Source organism: Oncorhynchus kisutch, unplaced genomic scaffold, assembly GCF_002021735.2.
Source record: "Oncorhynchus kisutch isolate 150728-3 unplaced genomic scaffold, Okis_V2 Okis07a-Okis12b_hom, whole genome shotgun sequence".
Lineage (NCBI taxonomy): Eukaryota > Metazoa > Chordata > Actinopteri > Salmoniformes > Salmonidae > Oncorhynchus > Oncorhynchus kisutch.
Window position 1 is genome coordinate 16,388,159 of NW_022261984.1, and position 25,206 is coordinate 16,413,364.

At 42.8% G+C, this 25,206-nt stretch overlaps 1 protein-coding gene across 9 annotated transcripts in view; it reads right to left on the minus strand.

Moving 5' to 3' along the window:
• Nucleotides 1-25,206, minus strand: part of LOC109887949 (condensin complex subunit 3) — a 66,722-nt gene that overhangs the window by 37,378 nt on the left and 4,138 nt on the right. For 4 of the 9 annotated variants that reach the window (XM_031814857.1, XM_031814859.1, XM_031814858.1 and 1 more), the window contains 11 exons: nt 24,956-25,101; nt 24,621-24,705; nt 21,470-21,624; nt 21,234-21,370; nt 20,908-21,057; nt 19,331-19,384; nt 15,437-15,577; nt 13,816-13,939; nt 13,601-13,687; nt 11,235-11,423; nt 10,759-10,869 (listed from right to left, as the gene is read on the minus strand). In XM_031814857.1, coding sequence (XP_031670717.1) covers nt 10,759-10,869; nt 11,235-11,423; nt 13,601-13,687; nt 13,816-13,939; nt 15,437-15,577; nt 19,331-19,384; nt 20,908-21,057; nt 21,234-21,370; nt 21,470-21,624; nt 24,621-24,705; nt 24,956-25,101 — 1,379 coding nt within the window. Of the gene's footprint in view, nt 1-10,758; nt 10,870-11,234; nt 11,424-13,600; nt 13,688-13,815; nt 13,940-15,436; nt 15,578-19,330; nt 19,385-20,907; nt 21,058-21,233; nt 21,371-21,431; nt 21,625-24,620; nt 24,706-24,955; nt 25,102-25,206 lie in introns of all 9 variants that reach the window. The other 5 variants (XM_031814862.1, XM_031814864.1, XM_031814863.1 and 2 more) reach the window with 3 other exon arrangements.

Below are 25,206 nucleotides of genomic sequence, written 5' to 3' on the forward strand. Positions count from 1 at the left end.
GACAGTATAGTACCAGAGAGGAGAGGATAGCTGACATGATGGATCCTATACATTAGATTAGACAGTATAGTACCAGAGAGGAGAGGATAGCTGACATGATGGATCCTATACATTAGATTAGACAGTATAGTACCAGAGAGGAGAGGATAGCTGACATGATGGATCCTATACATTAGTTTAGACAGTATAGTACCAGAGAGGATAGCTGACATGATGGATCCTATACATTAGATTAGACAGTATAGTACCAGAGAGGAGAGGATAGCTGACATGATGGATCCTATACATTAGTTTAGACAGTATAGTACCAGAGAGGAGAGGATAGCTGACATGATGGATCCTATACATTAGATTAGACAGTATAGTACCAGAGAGGAGAGGATAGCTGACATGATGGATCCTATACGTTAGATTAGACAGTATAGTACCAGAGAGGAGAGGATAGCTGACATGATGGATCCTATACATTAGATTAGACAGTATAGTACCAGAGAGGATAGCTGACATGATGGATCCTATACATTAGATTAGACAGTATAGTACCAGAGAGGAGAGGATAGCTGACATGGTGGATCCTATACATTAGATTAGACAGTATAGTACCAGAGAGGAGAGGATAGCTGACATGATGGATCCTATACATTAGATTAGACAGTATAGTACCAGAGAGGATAGCTGACATGATGGATCCTATACATTAGTTTAGACAGTATAGTACCAGAGAGGATAGCTGACATGGTGGATCCTATACATTAGATTAGACAGTATAGTACCAGAGAGGAGAGGATAGCTGACATGATGGATCCTATACATTAGTTTAGACAGTATAGTACCAGAGAGGAGAGGATAGCTGACATGATGGATCCTATACATTAGATTAGACAGTATAGTACCAGAGAGGAGAGGATAGCTGACATGGTGGATCCTATACATTAGATTAGACAGTATAGTACCAGAGAGGAGAGGATAGCTGACATGATGGATCCTATACATTAGATTAGACAGTATAGTACCAGAGAGGATAGCTGACATGATGGATCCTATACATTAGATTAGACAGTATAGTACCAGAGAGGATAGCTGACATGATGGATCCTATACATTAGTTTAGACAGTATAGTACCAGAGAGGATAGCTGACATGATGGATCCTATACATTAGTTTAGACAGTATAGTACCAGAGAGGATAGCTGACATGATGGATCCTATACATTAGATTAGACAGTATAGTACCAGAGAGGAGAGGATAGCTGACATGATGGATCCTATACATTAGATTAGACAGTATAGTACCAGAGAGGATAGCTGACATGATGGATCCTATACATTAGTTTAGACAGTATAGTACCAGAGAGGATAGCTGACATGATGGATCCTATACATTAGTTTAGACAGTATAGTACCAGAGAGGATAGCTGACATGATGGATCCTATACATTAGATTAGACAGTATAGTACCAGAGAGGAGAGGATAGCTGACATGATGGATCCTATACATTAGATTAGACAGTATAGTACCAGAGAGGAGAGGATAGCTGACATGATGGATCCTATACATTAGATTAGACAGTATAGTACCAGAGAGGAGAGGATAGCTGACATGATGGATCCTATACGTTAGATTAGACAGTATAGTACCAGAGAGGATAGCTGACATGATGGATCCTATACATTAGATTAGACAGTATAGTACCAGAGAGGATAGCTGACATGATGGATCCTATACATTAGATTAGACAGTATAGTACCAGAGAGGAGAGGATAGCTGACATGATGGATCCTATACATTAGTTTAGACAGTATAGTACCAGAGAGGATAGCTGACATGATGGATCCTATACATTAGATTAGACAGTATAGTACCAGAGAGGAGAGGATAGCTGACATGATGGATCCTATACATTAGTTTAGACAGTATAGTACCAGAGAGGAGAGGATAGCTGACATGATGGATCCTATACATTAGATTAGACAGTATAGTACCAGAGAGGAGAGGATAGCTGACATGATGGATCCTATACATTAGATTAGACAGTATAGTACCAGAGAGGAGAGGATAGCTGACATGATGGATCCTATACATTAGATTAGACAGTATAGTACCAGAGAGGATAGCTGACATGATGGATCCTATACATTAGATTAGACAGTATAGTACCAGAGAGGAGAGGATAGCTGACATGATGGATCCTATACATTAGTTTAGACAGTATAGTACCAGAGAGGAGAGGATAGCTGACATGATGGATCCTATACATTAGATTAGACAGTATAGTACCAGAGAGGAGAGGATAGCTGACATGATGGATCCTATACATTAGATTAGACAGTATAGTACCAGAGAGGAGAGGATAGCTGACATGGTGGATCCTATACATTAGATTAGACAGTATAGTACCAGAGAGGAGAGGATAGCTGACATGATGGATCCTATACATTAGATTAGACAGTATAGTACCAGAGAGGATAGCTGACATGGTGGATCCTATACATTAGATTAGACAGTATAGTACCAGAGAGGAGAGGATAGCTGACATGATGGATCCTATACATTAGATTAGACAGTATAGTACCAGAGAGGAGAGGATAGCTGACATGATGGATCCTATACATTAGTTTAGACAGTATAGTACCAGAGAGGATAGCTGACATGATGGATCCTATACATTAGATTAGACAGTATAGTACCAGAGAGGAGAGGATAGCTGACATGATGGATCCTATACATTAGATTAGACAGTATAGTACCAGAGAGGAGAGGATAGCTGACATGATGGATCCTATACATTAGATTAGACAGTATAGTACCAGAGAGGATAGCTGACATGATGGATCCTATACATTAGATTAGACAGTATAGTACCAGAGAGGAGAGGATAGCTGACATGATGGATCCTATACATTAGTTTAGACAGTATAGTACCAGAGAGGATAGCTGACATGATGGATCCTATACATTAGATTAGACAGTATAGTACCAGAGAGGAGAGGATAGCTGACATGATGGATCCTATACATTAGTTTAGACAGTATAGTACCAGAGAGGAGAGGATAGCTGACATGATGGATCCTATACATTAGATTAGACAGTATAGTACCAGAGAGGAGAGGATAGCTGACATGATGGATCCTATACATTAGATTAGACAGTATAGTACCAGAGAGGAGAGGATAGCTGACATGGTGGATCCTATACATTAGATTAGACAGTATAGTACCAGAGAGGATAGCTGACATGATGGATCCTATACATTAGTTTAGACAGTATAGTACCAGAGAGGATAGCTGACATGGTGGATCCTATACATTAGATTAGACAGTATAGTACCAGAGAGGAGAGGATAGCTGACATGATGGATCCTATACATTAGTTTAGACAGTATAGTACCAGAGAGGATAGCTGACATGGTGGATCCTATACATTAGATTAGACAGTATAGTACCAGAGAGGAGAGGATAGCTGACATGATGGATCCTATACATTAGTTTAGACAGTATAGTACCAGAGAGGATAGCTGACATGGTGGATCCTATACATTAGATTAGACAGTATAGTACCAGAGAGGAGAGGATAGCTGACATGATGGATCCTATACATTAGATTAGACAGTATAGTACCAGAGAGGAGAGGATAGCTGACATGATGGATCCTATACATTAGATTAGACAGTATAGTACCAGAGAGGATAGCTGACATGATGGATCCTATACATTAGTTTAGACAGTATAGTACCAGAGAGGAGAGGATAGCTGACATGATGGATCCTATACATTAGATTAGACAGTATAGTACCAGAGAGGAGAGGATAGCTGACATGATGGATCCTATACATTAGATTAGACAGTATAGTACCAGAGAGGAGAGGATAGCTGACATGATGGATCCTATACATTAGATTAGACAGTATAGTACCAGAGAGGATAGCTGACATGATGGATCCTATACATTAGATTAGACAGTATAGTACCAGAGAGGAGAGGATAGCTGACATGATGGATCCTATACATTAGTTTAGACAGTATAGTACCAGAGAGGATAGCTGACATGATGGATCCTATACATTAGTTTAGACAGTATAGTACCAGAGAGGATAGCTGACATGGTGGATCCTATACATTAGATTAGACAGTATAGTACCAGAGAGGAGAGGATAGCTGACATGATGGATCCTATACATTAGTTTAGACAGTATAGTACCAGAGAGGATAGCTGACATGATGGATCCTATACATTAGATTAGACAGTATAGTACCAGAGAGGAGAGGATAGCTGACATGATGGATCCTATACATTAGATTAGACAGTATAGTACCAGAGAGGAGAGGATAGCTGACATGATGGATCCTATACATTAGTTTAGACAGTATAGTACCAGAGAGGATAGCTGACATGATGGATCCTATACATTAGATTAGACAGTATAGTACCAGAGAGGAGAGGATAGCTGACATGATGGATCCTATACATTAGATTAGACAGTATAGTACCAGAGAGGAGAGGATAGCTGACATGATGGATCCTATACATTAGTTTAGACAGTATAGTACCAGAGAGGAGAGGATAGCTGACATGATGGATCCTATACATTAGTTTAGACAGTATAGTACCAGAGAGGATAGCTGACATGATGGATCCTATACATTAGTTTAGACAGTATAGTACCAGAGAGGAGAGGATAGCTGACATGATGGATCCTATACATTAGTTTAGACAGTATAGTACCAGAGAGGAGAGGATAGCTGACATGATGGATCCTATACATTAGATTAGACAGTATAGTACCAGAGAGGAGAGGATAGCTGACATGATGGATCCTATACATTAGTTTAGACAGTATAGTACCAGAGAGGAGAGGATAGCTGACATGATGGATCCTATACATTAGATTAGACAGTATAGTACCAGAGAGGAGAGGATAGCTGACATGATGGATCCTATACATTAGTTTAGACAGTATAGTACCAGAGAGGATAGCTGACATGATGGATCCTATACATTAGTTTAGACAGTATAGTACCAGAGAGGATAGCTGACATGATGGATCCTATACATTAGATTAGACAGTATAGTACCAGAGAGGAGAGGATAGCTGACATGATGGATCCTATACATTAGTTTAGACAGTATAGTACCAGAGAGGAGAGGATAGCTGACATGATGGATCCTATACATTAGATTAGACAGTATAGTACCAGAGAGGAGAGGATAGCTGACATGATGGATCCTATACATTAGATTAGACAGTATAGTACCAGAGAGGAGAGGATAGCTGACATGATGGATCCTATACATTAGTTTAGACAGTATAGTACCAGAGAGGAGAGGATAGCTGACATGATGGATCCTATACATTAGATTAGACAGTATAGTACCAGAGAGGAGAGGATAGCTGACATGATGGATCCTATACATTAGATTAGACAGTATAGTACCAGAGAGGATAGCTGACATGATGGATCCTATACATTAGATTAGACAGTATAGTACCAGAGAGGAGAGGATAGCTGACATGATGGATCCTATACATTAGATTAGACAGTATAGTACCAGAGAGGAGAGGATAGCTGACATGATGGATCCTATACATTAGATTAGACAGTATAGTACCAGAGAGGAGAGGATAGCTGACATGATGGATCCTATACATTAGATTAGACAGTATAGTACCAGAGAGGAGAGGATAGCTGACATGATGGATCCTATACATTAGATTAGACAGTATAGTACCAGAGAGGAGAGGATAGCTGACATGATGGATCCTATACATTAGATTAGACAGTATAGTACCAGAGAGGATAGCTGACATGATGGATCCTATACATTAGATTAGACAGTATAGTACCAGAGAGGAGAGGATAGCTGACATGATGGATCCTATACATTAGATTAGACAGTATAGTACCAGAGAGGATAGCTGACATGATGGATCCTATACATTAGATTAGACAGTATAGTACCAGAGAGGATAGCTGACATGATGGATCCTATACATTAGATTAGACAGTATAGTACCAGAGAGGATAGCTGACATGATGGATCCTATACATTAGATTAGACAGTATAGTACCAGAGAGGATAGCTGACATGATGGATCCTATACATTAGATTAGACAGTATAGTACCAGAGAGGAGAGGATAGCTGACATGATGGATCCTATACATTAGATTAGACAGTATAGTACCAGAGAGGATAGCTGACATGATGGATCCTATACATTAGATTAGACAGTATAGTACCAGAGAGGATAGCTGACATGATGGATCCTATACATTAGATTAGACAGTATAGTACCAGAGAGGATAGCTGACATGATGGATCCTATACATTAGATTAGACAGTATAGTACCAGAGAGGATAGCTGACATGATGGATCCTATACATTAGATTAGACAGTATAGTACCAGAGAGGAGAGGATAGCTGACATGATGGATCCTATACATTAGATTAGACAGTATAGTACCAGAGAGGATAGCTGACATGATGGATCCTATACATTAGATTAGACAGTATAGTACCAGAGAGGAGAGGATAGCTGACATGATGGATCCTATACATTAGTTTAGACAGTATAGTACCAGAGAGGAGAGGATAGCTGACATGATGGATCCTATACATTAGATTAGACAGTATAGTACCAGAGAGGATAGCTGACATGATGGATCCTATACATTAGATTAGACAGTATAGTACCAGAGAGGAGAGGATAGCTGACATGATGGATCCTATACATTAGATTAGACAGTATAGTACCAGAGAGGAGAGGATAGCTGACATGATGGATCCTATACATTAGTTTAGACAGTATAGTACCAGAGAGGATAGCTGACATGATGGATCCTATACATTAGATTAGACAGTATAGTACCAGAGAGGAGAGGATAGCTGACATGATGGATCCTATACATTAGATTAGACAGTATAGTACCAGAGAGGAGAGGATAGCTGACATGATGGATCCTATACATTAGATTAGACAGTATAGTACCAGAGAGGATAGCTGACATGATGGATCCTATACATTAGATTAGACAGTATAGTACCAGAGAGGAGAGGATAGCTGACATGATGGATCCTATACATTAGTTTAGACAGTATAGTACCAGAGAGGATAGCTGACATGATGGATCCTATACATTAGATTAGACAGTATAGTACCAGAGAGGAGAGGATAGCTGACATGATGGATCCTATACATTAGTTTAGACAGTATAGTACCAGAGAGGAGAGGATAGCTGACATGATGGATCCTATACATTAGATTAGACAGTATAGTACCAGAGAGGAGAGGATAGCTGACATGATGGATCCTATACATTAGATTAGACAGTATAGTACCAGAGAGGAGAGGATAGCTGACATGGTGGATCCTATACATTAGATTAGACAGTATAGTACCAGAGAGGATAGCTGACATGATGGATCCTATACATTAGTTTAGACAGTATAGTACCAGAGAGGATAGCTGACATGGTGGATCCTATACATTAGATTAGACAGTATAGTACCAGAGAGGAGAGGATAGCTGACATGATGGATCCTATACATTAGTTTAGACAGTATAGTACCAGAGAGGATAGCTGACATGGTGGATCCTATACATTAGATTAGACAGTATAGTACCAGAGAGGAGAGGATAGCTGACATGATGGATCCTATACATTAGTTTAGACAGTATAGTACCAGAGAGGATAGCTGACATGGTGGATCCTATACATTAGATTAGACAGTATAGTACCAGAGAGGAGAGGATAGCTGACATGATGGATCCTATACATTAGATTAGACAGTATAGTACCAGAGAGGAGAGGATAGCTGACATGATGGATCCTATACATTAGATTAGACAGTATAGTACCAGAGAGGATAGCTGACATGATGGATCCTATACATTAGTTTAGACAGTATAGTACCAGAGAGGAGAGGATAGCTGACATGATGGATCCTATACATTAGATTAGACAGTATAGTACCAGAGAGGAGAGGATAGCTGACATGATGGATCCTATACATTAGATTAGACAGTATAGTACCAGAGAGGAGAGGATAGCTGACATGATGGATCCTATACATTAGATTAGACAGTATAGTACCAGAGAGGATAGCTGACATGATGGATCCTATACATTAGATTAGACAGTATAGTACCAGAGAGGAGAGGATAGCTGACATGATGGATCCTATACATTAGTTTAGACAGTATAGTACCAGAGAGGATAGCTGACATGATGGATCCTATACATTAGTTTAGACAGTATAGTACCAGAGAGGATAGCTGACATGGTGGATCCTATACATTAGATTAGACAGTATAGTACCAGAGAGGAGAGGATAGCTGACATGATGGATCCTATACATTAGTTTAGACAGTATAGTACCAGAGAGGATAGCTGACATGATGGATCCTATACATTAGATTAGACAGTATAGTACCAGAGAGGAGAGGATAGCTGACATGATGGATCCTATACATTAGATTAGACAGTATAGTACCAGAGAGGAGAGGATAGCTGACATGATGGATCCTATACATTAGTTTAGACAGTATAGTACCAGAGAGGATAGCTGACATGATGGATCCTATACATTAGATTAGACAGTATAGTACCAGAGAGGAGAGGATAGCTGACATGATGGATCCTATACATTAGATTAGACAGTATAGTACCAGAGAGGAGAGGATAGCTGACATGATGGATCCTATACATTAGTTTAGACAGTATAGTACCAGAGAGGAGAGGATAGCTGACATGATGGATCCTATACATTAGTTTAGACAGTATAGTACCAGAGAGGATAGCTGACATGATGGATCCTATACATTAGTTTAGACAGTATAGTACCAGAGAGGAGAGGATAGCTGACATGATGGATCCTATACATTAGTTTAGACAGTATAGTACCAGAGAGGAGAGGATAGCTGACATGATGGATCCTATACATTAGATTAGACAGTATAGTACCAGAGAGGAGAGGATAGCTGACATGATGGATCCTATACATTAGTTTAGACAGTATAGTACCAGAGAGGAGAGGATAGCTGACATGATGGATCCTATACATTAGATTAGACAGTATAGTACCAGAGAGGAGAGGATAGCTGACATGATGGATCCTATACATTAGTTTAGACAGTATAGTACCAGAGAGGATAGCTGACATGATGGATCCTATACATTAGTTTAGACAGTATAGTACCAGAGAGGATAGCTGACATGATGGATCCTATACATTAGATTAGACAGTATAGTACCAGAGAGGAGAGGATAGCTGACATGATGGATCCTATACATTAGTTTAGACAGTATAGTACCAGAGAGGAGAGGATAGCTGACATGATGGATCCTATACATTAGATTAGACAGTATAGTACCAGAGAGGAGAGGATAGCTGACATGATGGATCCTATACATTAGATTAGACAGTATAGTACCAGAGAGGAGAGGATAGCTGACATGATGGATCCTATACATTAGTTTAGACAGTATAGTACCAGAGAGGAGAGGATAGCTGACATGATGGATCCTATACATTAGATTAGACAGTATAGTACCAGAGAGGAGAGGATAGCTGACATGATGGATCCTATACATTAGATTAGACAGTATAGTACCAGAGAGGATAGCTGACATGATGGATCCTATACATTAGATTAGACAGTATAGTACCAGAGAGGAGAGGATAGCTGACATGATGGATCCTATACATTAGATTAGACAGTATAGTACCAGAGAGGAGAGGATAGCTGACATGATGGATCCTATACATTAGATTAGACAGTATAGTACCAGAGAGGAGAGGATAGCTGACATGATGGATCCTATACATTAGATTAGACAGTATAGTACCAGAGAGGAGAGGATAGCTGACATGATGGATCCTATACATTAGATTAGACAGTATAGTACCAGAGAGGAGAGGATAGCTGACATGATGGATCCTATACATTAGATTAGACAGTATAGTACCAGAGAGGATAGCTGACATGATGGATCCTATACATTAGATTAGACAGTATAGTACCAGAGAGGATAGCTGACATGATGGATCCTATACATTAGATTAGACAGTATAGTACCAGAGAGGATAGCTGACATGATGGATCCTATACATTAGATTAGACAGTATAGTACCAGAGAGGAGAGGATAGCTGACATGATGGATCCTATACATTAGATTAGACAGTATAGTACCAGAGAGGATAGCTGACATGATGGATCCTATACATTAGATTAGACAGTATAGTACCAGAGAGGATAGCTGACATGATGGATCCTATACATTAGATTAGACAGTATAGTACCAGAGAGGATAGCTGACATGATGGATCCTATACATTAGATTAGACAGTATAGTACCAGAGAGGATAGCTGACATGATGGATCCTATACATTAGATTAGACAGTATAGTACCAGAGAGGAGAGGATAGCTGACATGATGGATCCTATACATTAGATTAGACAGTATAGTACCAGAGAGGATAGCTGACATGATGGATCCTATACATTAGATTAGACAGTATAGTACCAGAGAGGAGAGGATAGCTGACATGATGGATCCTATACATTAGATTAGACAGTATAGTACCAGAGAGGATAGCTGACATGATGGATCCTATACATTAGATTAGACAGTATAGTACCAGAGAGGAGAGGATAGCTGACATGATGGATCCTATACATTAGTTTAGACAGTATAGTACCAGAGAGGATAGCTGACATGATGGATCCTATACATTAGATTAGACAGTATAGTACCAGAGAGGAGAGGATAGCTGACATGGTGGGACCGATCCTCGTCTTGATGTTCATCTGTTTCAGCAGCTCAACACACATGGTCAGACAGCGCAGGAGAGTCTCTGGGTCAGTCTGACAGAGAGAACACAGCATTTATTTATGGAGACAATAACGTGTCTGTACCTTCTCCATGTCTCTGTCTCGTTGTCGTCCTGCTGTGTGATTCTGTGGTGTGTGTGTAATTCCATGGTGTGTGTGTGTGTGATTCCGTGGTGTGTATATGTGTGTGTAATTCCATGGTGTGTGTGTGTGTGATTCCGTGGTGTGTGTGCGCGTGTGTGATTCCGTGGTGTGTGTGTGTGTGTGATTCCGTGGTGTGTGTGTCTGTACCTTCTCCATGCGTGTCTCTGTCTCCTTGTCGTCCTGCTGTGATTCCGTGGTGTGTGTGGTTCCGTGGTGTGTGTGTGTGTGGTTCCATGGTGTGTGTGTGTCTGTACCTTCTCCATGCGTGTCTCTGTCTCCTTGTCGTCCTGCTGTGTGTTCTCCTCCTGCAGGATGTTGTTCCTCAGGTTCTCCAGGTCAGTTATAGAGTCCTTCAGCTCCGCTGCTCTGTTGAACTCCTGGTTACTGATACACTCCTCTAAGGCCTGTTTAGCTTCCAGGATACCAACTTTCACCTCCGCTAGCTGAAGGAGAGAGGAGAGAGAGAGAGACAGAGAGAGAGAGAGACAGAAGGAGAGAGGAGAGAGAGAGGGAGAGAGAGGGAGAGAGAGGGAGAGAGAGAGAGAGAGAGAGGGAGAGAGAGGGAGAGAGAGAGAGAGAGAGAGAGAGAGGGAGAGAGGTTACAGACCGTAAAGAGCTTCTGGACATCGGAACAGCGACCACTGACCTCCATTTGGAGTTTATACCTGCCCCCCGGAGGTAGAATAGCTCATGATAAGCTGTAGACCACATTATTTACCAAGAGAGTTTATACCTGACTAATAACATCAGATTACCAAACACCTGACTAATAACATCAGATTACCAAACACCTGACTAATAACATCAGATTACCAAACACCTGACTAATAACATCAGATTACCAAACACCTGACTAATAACATCTGATTGGATTACGAAACACCTGACTAATTACATTTGATTGGATTACGAAACACCTGACTAATTACATTTGATTTGATTACGAAACACCTGACTAATAACATCTGATTGGATTACCAAGCACCTGACTAATAACATCAGATTACCAAACACCTGACTAATAACATCAGATTACCAAGCACCTGACTAATAACATCTGATTACCAAACACCTGACTAATAACATTTGATTGGATTACCAAACACCTGACTAATAACATTTGATTACCAAACACCTGACTAATAACATCAGATTACCAAACACCTGACTAATAACATCTGATTACCAAACACCTGACTAATAACATCAGATTACCAAACACCTGACTAATAACATCAGATTACCAAGCACCTGACTAATAACATCTGATTACCAAACACCTGACTAATAACATCAGATTACCAAGCACCTGACTAATAACATCTGATTACCAAACACCTGACTAATAACATCAGATTACCAAGCACCTGACTAATAACATTTGATTGGTTTACCACCAAACACCTGACTAATTACATTGATTTGGATTAGACTCTAGGATACAAACCTTCACCTCAGCTAACTGGAAGGAGAGAGGAGAGGATTGAGGATTAGATAGAGAAGAGAGAAGGAGAGGGGTAGAGTATGGAAAGAGGGAAGGAGGATTAGATAGAGAAGAGGTAAAGGAGAGAGGAGAGGGGGGAAGAGGAGAGAGAGGGAGAGGATGGAAAGAGAGAAGAGGAGAGGAGGGAAGAGGAGAGGGGGAGAGGAGGGAAGAGGAGAGGGGGAAAAGAGAGAAGAGGAGAGGAGGGAAGAGGAGAGGGGGAGAGGATGGAAAGAGAGAAGAGGAGAGGAGGGAAGAGGAGAGAGGGAGGAAAGAGGAGAGAGAGGAGAGGATGGAGAGAGGAGAGGAGGGAAAAGGAGAGAGAGGGAGAGGATGGAGAGAGGAGAGGAGGGAAAAGGAGAGAGAGGGAGAGGATGGAAAGAGGGAAGAGGAGAGATGGAGAGGATGGAAAGAGGGAAGAGGAGAGGAGGGAAGAGGAGAGAGGATGGAAAGAGGGAAGAGGAGAGAGGGAGAGGATGGAAAGAGGGAAGAGGAGAGAGGGAGAGGATGGAAAGAAATGAGAGAGAGGAAAGAGGAGAGAGAGGGAGAGGATGGAGAGAGGAGAGGAGGGAAAAGGAGAGAGAGGGAGAGGATGGAAAGAGGGAAAAGGAGAGAGAGGGAGAGGATGGAAAGAGGGAAGAGGAGAGATGGAGAGGATGGAAAGAGGGAAGAGGAGAGATGGAGAGGATGGAAAGAGGGAAGAGGAGAGAGGGAGAGGATGGAAAGAGGGAAGAGGAGAGAGGGAGAGGATGGAAAGAGGGAAGAGGAGAGAGGGAGAGGATGGAAAGAAATGAGAGAGAGGAAAGAGGAGAGAGAGGGAGAGGATGGAGAGAGGAGAGGAGGGAAAAGGAGAGAGAGGGAGAGGAGGGAAAAGGAGAGAGAGGGAGAGGATGGAGAGAGGAGAGGAGAGGAGAGGAGAGAGAGGTAGAGGATGGAGAGAGGAGAGAGAGGGAAGAGGAGAGAGAGGTAGAGGATGGAGAGAGAGAAGAGAGAGAGGTAGAGGAGGGATGGAGGATTAGATAGAGAAGAGGAGAGGTAGAGGATGGAGAGAGAGAAGAGAGAGAGGTAGAGGAGGGATGGAGGATTAGATAGAGAAGAGGAGAGGTAGAGGATGGAGAGATACAGCAGAGCGAATACCTTAACTTGTTTCCTGCGGTTCTCGTTCTCATCCAGTGGCTGTCTGATGACGATGGGCTCACGCACCTCCGAGATCACCTCCGCCACCTGGTGCACACACACAGGTTAAAACTTTCACTACACCTTTATCTACTGTGAGTGTGTGTGTGTGTGTGTGTGTGTGTGTGTGTGTGTGTGTGTGTGTGTGTGTGTGTGTGTGTGTGTGTGTAACCTACGGTCTGAATGCGTCTGTGGTCGTCAGGTATCAGGGTCAGTAGTTTCTCCGTCAGCAGAGAGACCAGAGAGGGAGGAGTCTGAGGTAGGACCAGCATCTCCTGTAACACAGCCACCACACGCTTCCTACACACACACAGAGTTACATGAACACTTTCTGTAGCACCATATACAAGGAGAAAGATAAACCTGATTAACTTCCTGCCCGACTAGACGCACTGTCGTTGAATCATCCAATGGTTGTGTACCACGTTATCGACTGAGTCGTTAGCTGATATGTTAAAGAGATCAGATTACTGTATCATGTGATGTGGTTAGTTGAATCAACCAATGGTTGTGTACCACGTTATCGACTGAGTCGTTAGCTGACATGTTAAAGAGATCAGATTACTACATCATCTGATGTTATAAATATCTATCCAGGCGTCTGTTATGTAGTCAAGCACAAACTCAACCACTGATGGCTACATTACCTCCCCCAACCATCCTCTACTCCTCCACCTCTCTCACCCATCACCCCCCCTACTCCACCTCTCTCACCCATCCATCCCCTACTCCTCCACCTCTCTCACCCATCCCCTCCTCCCATCACCCCCTTCTCCACCTCTCACCCATCCATCCCCTCCTCCTCCACCTCTCTCACCCATCACCCCCCCTACTCCACCTCTCTCACCCATCCCCTCCTACAATCACCCCCTCCTCCACCTCTCTCACCCATCACCCCCCCTACTCCACCTCTCTCACCCCCTTCTCCACCTCTCACCCATCCATCCCCTCCTCCTCCACCTCTCTCACCCATCCCCTCCTCCATCACCCCCTTCTCCACCTCTCACCCATCCATCCCCTCCTCCCATCCCCTACTCCTCCACCTCCCTCACCCATCACCCCCCCTACTCCACCTCTCACCCATCACCCCCTACTCCACCTCTCACCCATCACCCCCCTACTCCACCTCTCTCACCCATCCCCTCCTCCCATCACCCCCTTCTCCACCTCTCACCCATCCATCCCCTCCTCCTCCACCTCTCTCACCCATCACCCCCCCTACTCCACCTCTCACCCATCCCCTCTTCCATCACCCCCTCCTCCACCTCTCACCCATCACCCCCCCTACTCCACCTCTCACCCATCCCCTCCTCCCATCACCCCCTTCTCCACCTCTCACCCATCCATCCCCTCCTCCCATCCCCTACTCCTCCACCTCCCTCACCCATCACCCCCCCTACTCCACCTCTCTTACCCTCCCCCTCCTCTCACCCATCCATCCCCTCCACCTCTCACCCATCCATCCCCTCCTCCACCTCTCACACCCATCTATCCCCTCCACTCTCACCCATCCCCTCCCCCACCTCCTCCACCTCTCTCACACCCCCTCCTCCAACCCCCTCACCCCCCCCCCCTCTCACCCATCCATCCCCTCCCCCTCTCCCCCATTCCCCTCCTCCACCTCTCACACCCATCCATCCCCTCCCCCACCTCTCTCACATCCCCTCCTCCACCTCTCACACCCATCCATCCCCTCCCCACCTCTCTCACATCCCCTCCTCCACCCCACTCACCCACCCCCCCCCCCCCCCCTCTCACCCATCCCCCCCCCCCCTCTCACCCATCCCCCCCTCTCACCTTCCTCCCTCTTCATTGGTATCCAGACAGCCGGTGAGGTGGATGAGTTGTTGAGAGATGAACTCTTTAGTCATCACCAGCTCCAGCTGAGCAAAGTCTCCTTTCTGCTCTTCAGACAGCACTGGGACACACTTCACATACCTGGTATTACCCAGTAATAACAGTTACCATACCTGGTATTACCCAGTAATAACAGTTACCATACCTGGTATTACCCAGTAATAACAGTTACCATACCTGGTATTACCCAGTAATAACAGTTACCATACCTGGTATTACCCAGTAATAACAGTTACCATACCTGGTATTACCCAGTAATAACAGTTACCATACCTGGTATTACCCAGTAATAACAGTTACCATACCTGGTATTACCCAGTAATAACAGTTACCATACCTGGTATTACCCAGTAATAACAGTTACCATACCTGGTATTACCCAGTAATAACACTTCATATACCTGGTATTACACAGTAATAACCCTTCATATACCTGGTATTACACAGTAATAACCCTTCATATACCTGGTATTACACAGTAATAAGAGTTAACGCTTCATATACCTGGTATTACACAGTAATAAGAGTTAACGCTTCATATACCTGGTATTACACAGTAATAAGAGTTAACACTTCATATACCTGGTATTACACAGTAATAACCCTTCATATACCTGGTATTACACAGTAATAAGAGTTAACACTTCATATACCTGGTATTACACAGTAATAAGAGTTAACGCTTCATATACCTGGTATTACACAGTAATAACGCTTCATATACCTGGTATTACACAGTAATAAGAGTTAACGCTTCATATACCTGGTATTACACAGTTATAACACTTCATATACCTGGTATTACACAGTTATAACGCTTCATATACCTGGTATTACCCAGTAATAACAGTTACCATACCTGGTATTACCCAGTAATAACAGTTACCATACCTGGTATTACCCAGTAATAGTTATAACCCTTCATATACCTGGTATTACACAGTAATAACACTTCATATACCTGGTATTACACAGTAATAACACTTCATATACCTGGTATTACACAGTAATAACACTTCATATACCTGGTATTACACAGTAATAACACTTCATATACCTGGTATTACACAGTAATAACACTTCATATACCTGGTATTACACAGTAATAACACTTCATATACCTGGTATTACACAGTAATAACACTTCATATACCTGGTATTACACAGTAATAACACTTCATATACCTGGTATTACACAGTAATAACACTTCATATACCTGGTATTACACAGTAATAACACTTCATATACCTGGTATTACACAGTAATAACACTTCATATACCTGGTATTACACAGTAATAACACTTCATATACCTGGTATTACACAGTAATAACACTTCATATACCTGGTATTACACAGTAATAACACTTCATATACCTGGTATTACACAGTAATAAGAGTTAACGCTTCATATACCTGGTATTACACAGTAATAAGAGTTAACGCTTCATATACCTGGTATTACACAGTAATAACCCTTCATATACCTGGTATTACACAGTAATAACACTTCATATACCTGGTATTACACAGTAAGAGTTAACGCTTCATATACCTGGTATTACACAGTAATAACCCTTCATATACCTGGTATTACACAGTAATAACACTTCATATACCTGGTATTACACAGTAATAACCCTTCATATACCTGGTATTACACAGTAATAACCCTTCATATACCTGGTATTACACAGTAATAAGAGTTAACGCTTCACACTCAGTGCCATGAAAAATCCATAAGGAGTTGGCAAGAGAGCACAAACTGACTGGCACCCAGGCTACCTTGACATATCTACATGTTATACACACACTACATAACCAGAAGGTACGTGGACAAGAGAGCACAAACTGACTGGCACCCAGGCTACCTTGACATATCTACATGTTATACACACACTACATAACCAGAAGGTACGTGGACAAGAGAGCACAAACTGACTGGCACCCAGGCTACTTTGACATATCTACATGTTATACACACACTACATAACCAGAAGGTACGTGGACAAGAGAGCACAAACTGACTGGCACCCAGGCTACCTTGACATATCTACATGTTATACACACACTACATAACCAGAAGGTACGTGGACAACTGCTCATCCAACATCTCATTCCAAACGGGTACTGATGTTGGGGGCGATTAGGCCCTGCAGTAGGCTTTCCAATTCATCCCAAAGGTGTTCGATTATATACAAATATACATCAGTTATAACATGTTAATGTAGGTATACATCAGTTATAACATGTTAATGTAGGTATACATCAGTTATAACATGTTAACACTACTACACTGTCTTCATATACCAGTTATAACATGTTAATACTACTACACTGTCTTCATATACCAGTTATAACATGTTAATGTAGGTATACATCAGTTATAACATGTTAACACTACTACACTGTCTTCATATACCAGTTATAACATGTTAATGTAGGTATACATCAGTTATAACATGTTAACACTACTACACTGTCTTCATATACCAGTTATAACATGTTAATACTACTACACTGTCTTCATATACCAGTTATAACATGTTAATGTAGGTATACATCAGTTATAACATGTTAAGACTACTACACTGTCTTCATATACCAGTTATAACATGTTAACAGTACTACACTGTCTTCATATACCAGTTATAACATGTTAATGTAGGTATACATCAGTTATAACATGTTAATACTACTACACTGCATTCATATACCAGTTATAATGTTAACACTACTACACTGTCTTCATATACCAGTTATAACATGTTAATACTACTACACTGTCTTCATATACCAGTTATAACATGTTAACACTACTACACTGCCTTCATATACCAGTTATAACATGTTAACACTACTACACTGTCTTCATATACCAGTTATAATGTTAACACTACTACACTGTCTTCATATACCAGTTATAACATGTTAATGTAGGTATACATCAGTTATAACATGTTAACACTACTACACTGCCTTCATATACCAGTTATAACATGTTAATACTACTACACTGCCTTCATATACCAGTTATAACATGTTAATGTAGGTATACATCAGTTATAACATGTTAACACTACTACACTGTCTTCATATACCAGTTATAACATGTTAATGTAGGTATACACCAGTTATAACATGTTAACACTACTACACTGCCTTCATATACCAGTTATAACATGTTAACACTACTACACTGTCTTCATATACCAGTTATAACATGTTAATGTAGGTATACATCAGTTATAACATGTTAACACTACTACACTGTCTTCATATACCAGTTATAATGTTAACACTACTACACTGTCTTCATATACCAGTTATAACATGTTAACACTACACTGTCTTCATATACCAGTTATAACATGTTAATGTAGGTATACATCAGTTATAACATGTTAACACTACTACACTGTCTTCATATACCAGTTATAACATGTTAATGTAGGTATACACCAGTTATAACATGTTAACACTACTACACTGCCTTCATATACCAGTTATAACATGTTAACACTACTACACTGTCTTCATATACCAGTTATAACATGTTAATGTAGGTATACATCAGTTATAACATGTTAACACTACTACACTGTCTTCATATACCAGTTATAATGTTAACACTACTACACTGTCTTCATATACCAGTTATAACATGTTAACACTACACTGTCTTCATGTACCAGTTATAACATGTTAATGTAGGTATACATCAGTTATAACATGTTAATGTAGGTATACATCAGTTATAACATGTTAAGACTACTACACTGTCTTCATATACCAGTTATAACATGTTAACACTACTACACTGTCTGGACACACCTAGTAGCAATGTTTCTCTGGTTGGCAGACAGCACTGGCAGGCCCTTCACATATCTAGAGAGAACAGACAGGAGACAATGGACTGTATTCACAAAGAGGCTCAGAGGAGGAGTGCTGATCTGGTCCATATCACTAGAATCAGGCCAAACTGATCCTAGATCAGAACTCCTACCTTGAGACAGTGGACACAATGGCCTGTCAGAGTACTGACCCTAACATCTCTACAGTCTACCTACACGCTTCCAGTCTAGATATCACTAGAATCTAACAGGCCAAACTGATCCTAGATCAGAACTCCTACCTTGAGACAGTGGACACAATGGCCTGTCAGAGTACTGACCCTAACATCTCTACAGTCTACCTACACGCTTCCAGTCTAGATATCACTAGAATCTAACAGGCCAAACTGATCCTAGATCAGAACTCCTACCTTGAGACAGTGGACACAATGGCCTGTCAGAGTACTGACCCTAACATCTCTACAGTCTACCTACACGCTTCCAGTCTAGATATCACTAGAATCTAACAGGCCAAACTGATCCTAGATCAGAACTCCTACCTTGAGACAGTGGACACAATGGCCTGTCAGAGTACTGACCCTAACATCTCTACAGTCTACCTACACGCTTCCAGTCTAGATATCACTAGGACTAGTCTTAAAATACTGGTCCTATAGACTGACGACAGACTTGAGTCAGTGTTTCCCCAAACCTCTCCTCCAATACCACCAAGCCTGTCCAAGGATTTGATATATTCCACGACTAGCAGAGCTGATGTACCCTGGGAAAGGGTTGGGGGGGGTACTGGCTAGAGGTACATACAGGAGAGGGTAGGGGGAGTTGACATATGTGATGTAGTCAGTGTGATGTAGTGGTGGTCTTACCCGTTGTCAGGGTGATGTAGTGGGGGTCTTGCCCGTAGTCAGGGTGATGTAGTGGGGGTCTTACCCGTAGTCAGGGTGATATATGGGATGTAGTGGTCTTACCCGTAGTCAGGGTGATGTATGGGATGTAGTGGTCTTACCCGTAGTCAGGTTGGTGTAGTGGTGGTCTTACCCGTAGTCAGGGTGATGTAGTGGTGGTCTTACCCGTAGTCAGGGTGATGTATGGGGTGTAGTGGTGGTCTTACCCGTAGTCAGGGTGATGTATGGGATGTAATGGTCTTACCCGTAGTCAGGGTGATGTATGGGATGTAGTGGTCTTACCCGTAGTCAGGGTGATGTATGGGGTGTAGTGGTGGTCTTACCCGTAGTCAGGGTGATGTATGGGGTGTAGTGGGGGTCTTACCCGTAGTCAGGGTGATGTAGTGGTGGTCTTACCCGTAGTCAGGGTGATGTAGTGGGGCCTTACCCGTAGTCAGGGTGATGCATGGGATGTAGTGGTCTTACCCGTAGTCAGGGTGATGTAGTGGTGGTCTTACCCGTAGTCAGGGTGATGTATGGGGTGTAGTGGTGGTCTTACCCATAGTCAGGGTGATGTATGGGATGTAGTGGTCTTACCTGTAGTCAGGGTGATGTATGGGATGTAGTGGTCTTACCCGTAGTCAGGGTGATGTATGGGGTGTAGTGGGGGTCTTACCCATAGAGGTATTCAGCGAAGGTAGCAGCCTCGGGCAGCAGCTTCTCCAACATCTCCTCTCCTTCATCCCCTTTAGTCTTAACGAACTCACACAGAGCTCTCCAGTACAACACGCTCTCACAGGACAGAGACCCAGCCGGGACCAGCATCCTACAGAGAGACACAGTGTGTGAGAGAGTCAGCCAGACGGCCAGTCGGTCGGCCAGACAGCCAGCCAGACAGACGGCCAGTCGGTCGGCCAGACAGACAGCCAGCCAGCGTGTGTGTGAGCAACGGGGGGTCAGTATGTGTGCGAGTGAGTGAGCAGGGCGGTGGTGTGTGTGTACCTGTCGTCCAGCTGAAGGCGGTGGTGGAGCAGCTGGTCCTGAGGTGTGTGTGTGAACAGAGCGGTCAGTGTGTCCAGGGCGGTGTGTGTGTGTGTGTACCTGTCGTCCAGCTGAAGGCGGTGGTGGAGCAGCTGGTCCTGAGGTGTGTGTGTGAACAGAGCGGTCAGTGTGTCCAGGGCGGTGTGTGTGTGTGTGTACCTGTCGTCCAGCTGAAGGCGGTGGTGGAGCAGCTGGTCCTGAGGTGTGTGTGTGAACAGAGCGGTCAGTGTGTCCAGGGCGGTCTGAGAGCAGTTCTCTACATCCAGTTTGTGTAACAGCTCCAACACATCACCCTGGAGAAGATTCAGCCAGGCTGGGAGGAGACGGACCTGCACCACCTCCCTCACCGATTCTACAACACAGACACAGAGTTACAGACACACCGGAAAATGTATAGCAGGGTGGGGGTGGGAGGGTGAGTTCAAGAGGGGGTTCCTCCCCCTAAAAAATTGCTAGATTTTTATTTTTTTAACATTTATTTAACCTTTATTTAACTCGGCAAGTCAGTTAAATTAAGAACAAATTCTTATTTACAATGACGGCCAACACCGGCCAAACCCGGACGACGCGCCTGCGCCTTGTTCAAACAACAACGCCACCGGCCAAACCCGGACGACGCGCCTGCGCCTTGTTCGAACAACAACGCCACGGGCCAAACGCCGCGGGCCAAAACCATGACTGAAAATGGTGTCATATGAAACCCTTCATTATTATCACTGGTATTGACCATGGAAGGCTGCTGCTCTCTGATCCCATGTATAACATCTCCTGCCGTTGTGCCCTTGAGCAAGGCACTTAAACCCCCCCCCCCCCCCAAACACTGCACTGATAGGCTGCTGTAATAAACCCTTCATCTGGAGAGATGCTGGGTGTGCAGGCTTTTGATCCAGCCCTGCTCAAACACGTCAGAGTCTTCTTATCAAGGTCCTGTTGACGGCAGTTCTTTTTACAGTGTGGTGTTTAACCCCCCCCCCCACTGATAGAGGATGGTTGGTCTCGAGTCTTCTTGGGTATGACGCTACAAGCTTGGTACACCTGTATTTGGGGAGTTTCTCCCATTCTTCTCTGCAGATCCTCTCAAGCTCTTGTCAGGTTGGATGAGGAGTGTTGCTGCACAGCTATTTTCAGGTCTCTTCAGAAATGTTTGATCGGGTTCAAGTCCGGGCTCTGGCTGGGCCACTCAAGGACATTCAGAGACTTGTCCCGAAGCCACTCCTGCATTGTCTTGGCTGTGTACTTAGGGTCCTGTTGGAAGGTGAACCTTCGCCCTAGCCTGAGGTCCTGAGCGCTTCTGTTCATCCTTCCCTCGATCCTGACTAGTCTCCCAGTCCCTACCGCTGAAAAACAACCCCACAGCACAATGCTGCCACCACCATGCATCACCGTAGGAACGGTGCCAGGTTTCCTCCAGACTTGACGCTTGGCATTCAGGTCAAAGAGTTCAGTCTTGGTTTCATCAGACCAGAGAATCTTATTTCTCATGGTCTGAGAGTCCTTCGGGTGTCTTTTGGCAAACTCCAAGCGGGCTGTCATGTGCCTTTTACTGAGGAGTGGCTTCTGTCTGGCCACTCTACCATAAAGGCCTGGAGTGCTGCAGAGATGGTTGTCCTTCTGGAAGGTTCTCCCATCTCTACAGAGGAACTCTGGAGCGCTGTCAGAGTGACCATCGGGTTCTTGGTCACCTCCCTGACCAAAGCCTTCTCCCACAATTGCTCAGTTTGGCCAGGCAGCCAGCTCTAGGAAGAGTCTTGGTGGTTCCAAACGTCTTCCATTTCAGAATGATGAAGGCCACTGTGTTCTTGGGGACCTTCAATGCTGCAGAAATATTTTGGTACCCTTCCCCAGATCTGTGCCTCGACACAATCCTGTCTCTGAGCTCTATGGACAATTCCTTCAACCTCATGGCTTGGTTTTTGCTCTGTCATGCCCTGTCAACTGTGGGACCTTATATAGACAGGTGTGTGTGCCTTTCCAAATCATGTCCAATCAATTGAATTTACAACAAGTGGACTCCAATCAAGTTGAAGAAACACCTCAAGGATGATCAATGGAAACAGGAAGTACCTGAGATCAATGTCAGGTGTCATAGCAACGGGTCTGAATATTTATGCAAGTACGGTATTTATTTTTTATATAAATGTAAAAAAAATTCTAAACCTGTTTTTGCTGTGATGTCATTAAGAGGTATTGTGATGTCATTAAGAGGTATTGTGATGTCATTAAGAGGTATTGTGATGTCATTAAGAGGTATTGTGATGTCATTAAGAGGTACTGCGATGTCATTAAGAGGTACTGTGATGTCATTAAGAGGTATTGTGATGTCATTAAGAGGTATTGTGATGTCATTAAGAGGTATTGCGATGTCATTAAGAGGTATTGTGATGTCATTAAGAGGTATTGCGATGTCATTAAGAGGTATTGTGATGTCATTAAGAGGTATTGTGATGTCATTAAGAGGTATTGTGATGTCATTAAGAGGTATTGTGATGTCATTAAGAGGTATTGTGATGTCATTAAGAGGTATTGTGATGTCATTAAGAGGTATTGTGATGTCATTAAGAGGTACTGCGATGTCATTAAGAGGTACTGTGATGTCATTAAGAGGTATTGTGATGTCATTAAGAGGTATTGTGATGTCATTAAGAGGTATTGCGATGTCATTAAGAGGTATTGTGATGTCATTAAGAGGTATTGCGATGTCATTAAGAGGTATTGCGATGTCATTAAGAGGTATTGTGATGTCATTAAGAGGTATTGCGATGTCATTAAGAGGTATTGTGATGTCATTAAGAGGTATTGTGATGTCATTAAGAGGTATTGTGATGTCATTAAGAGGTATTGTGATGTCATTAAGAGGTATTGTGATGTCATTAAGAGGTATTGTGATGTCATTAAGAGGTATTGTGATGTCATTAAGAGGTATTGTGATGTCATTAAGAGGTATTGTGATGTCATTAAGAGGTATTGTGATGTCATTAAGAGGTATTGTGATGTCATTAAGAGGTATTGTGATGTCATTAAGAGGTATTGTGATGTCATTAAGAGGTATTGTGATGTCATTAAGAGGTATTGTGATGTCATTAAGAGGTATTGTGATGTCATTAAGAGGTATTGTGATGTCATTAAGAGGTATTGTGATGTCATTAAGAGGTATTGTGATGTCATTAAGAGGTATTGTGATGTCATTAAGAGGTATTGCGATGTCATTAAGAGGTATTGCGATGTCATTAAGAGGTATTGTGATGTCATTAAGAGGTACTGTACTAGCCGACGAGGGTAAACGGACCAACTAGCCGACGAGGTAAACAGATGACCTATTCTACGGGCTTGTCAAGTGTGTGTGTGTACCTGCGGCATCGTGGAGACCCTGCTGCAGCAGACTGACTCTCTGGGCGATACTCAGAGCTCTGATGTGGACCTTGTCTGACAGGACCTGAAACACACACAGTCATTAACAACTTTACATTTAAACTGGGTTCAGGTCTGTCAGGCCAGTTTAGTGTGTGTTTAAACCGGGTTCAGGTCTGCAAGGCCAGTTTAGTGTGTGTTTAAACTGGGTTCAGGTCTAAGTGAGTGAGTGCAACATCCATCAATCAGAGATACAGTGGGGAGAACAAGTATTTGAAAACCTGCAAATCGGCAGTGTATCAAATACTTGTTCTCCCCACTGTATATATATGTACCTGGTAAGCCAGTTTGCGGACACTCTCCTTGACGTCCCTGGTACGTTTCAGGATCTTGGGGAGGGTGAGAGAGGAGGGGGCGATGCAGGACAGAACGGCTCGACGAACCTCCGGGTTGGAATCATTCTCCAAGATCAACAGATAGGCTGGAGAGGGAGGAGAGGTAGACAGAGACATAGAGACAGACAGAGAGAGAGAGAGAGTGGAGGCTTTAACATTTGTGGTTCTGTGGTTCCTGTAGTCGAGCCATG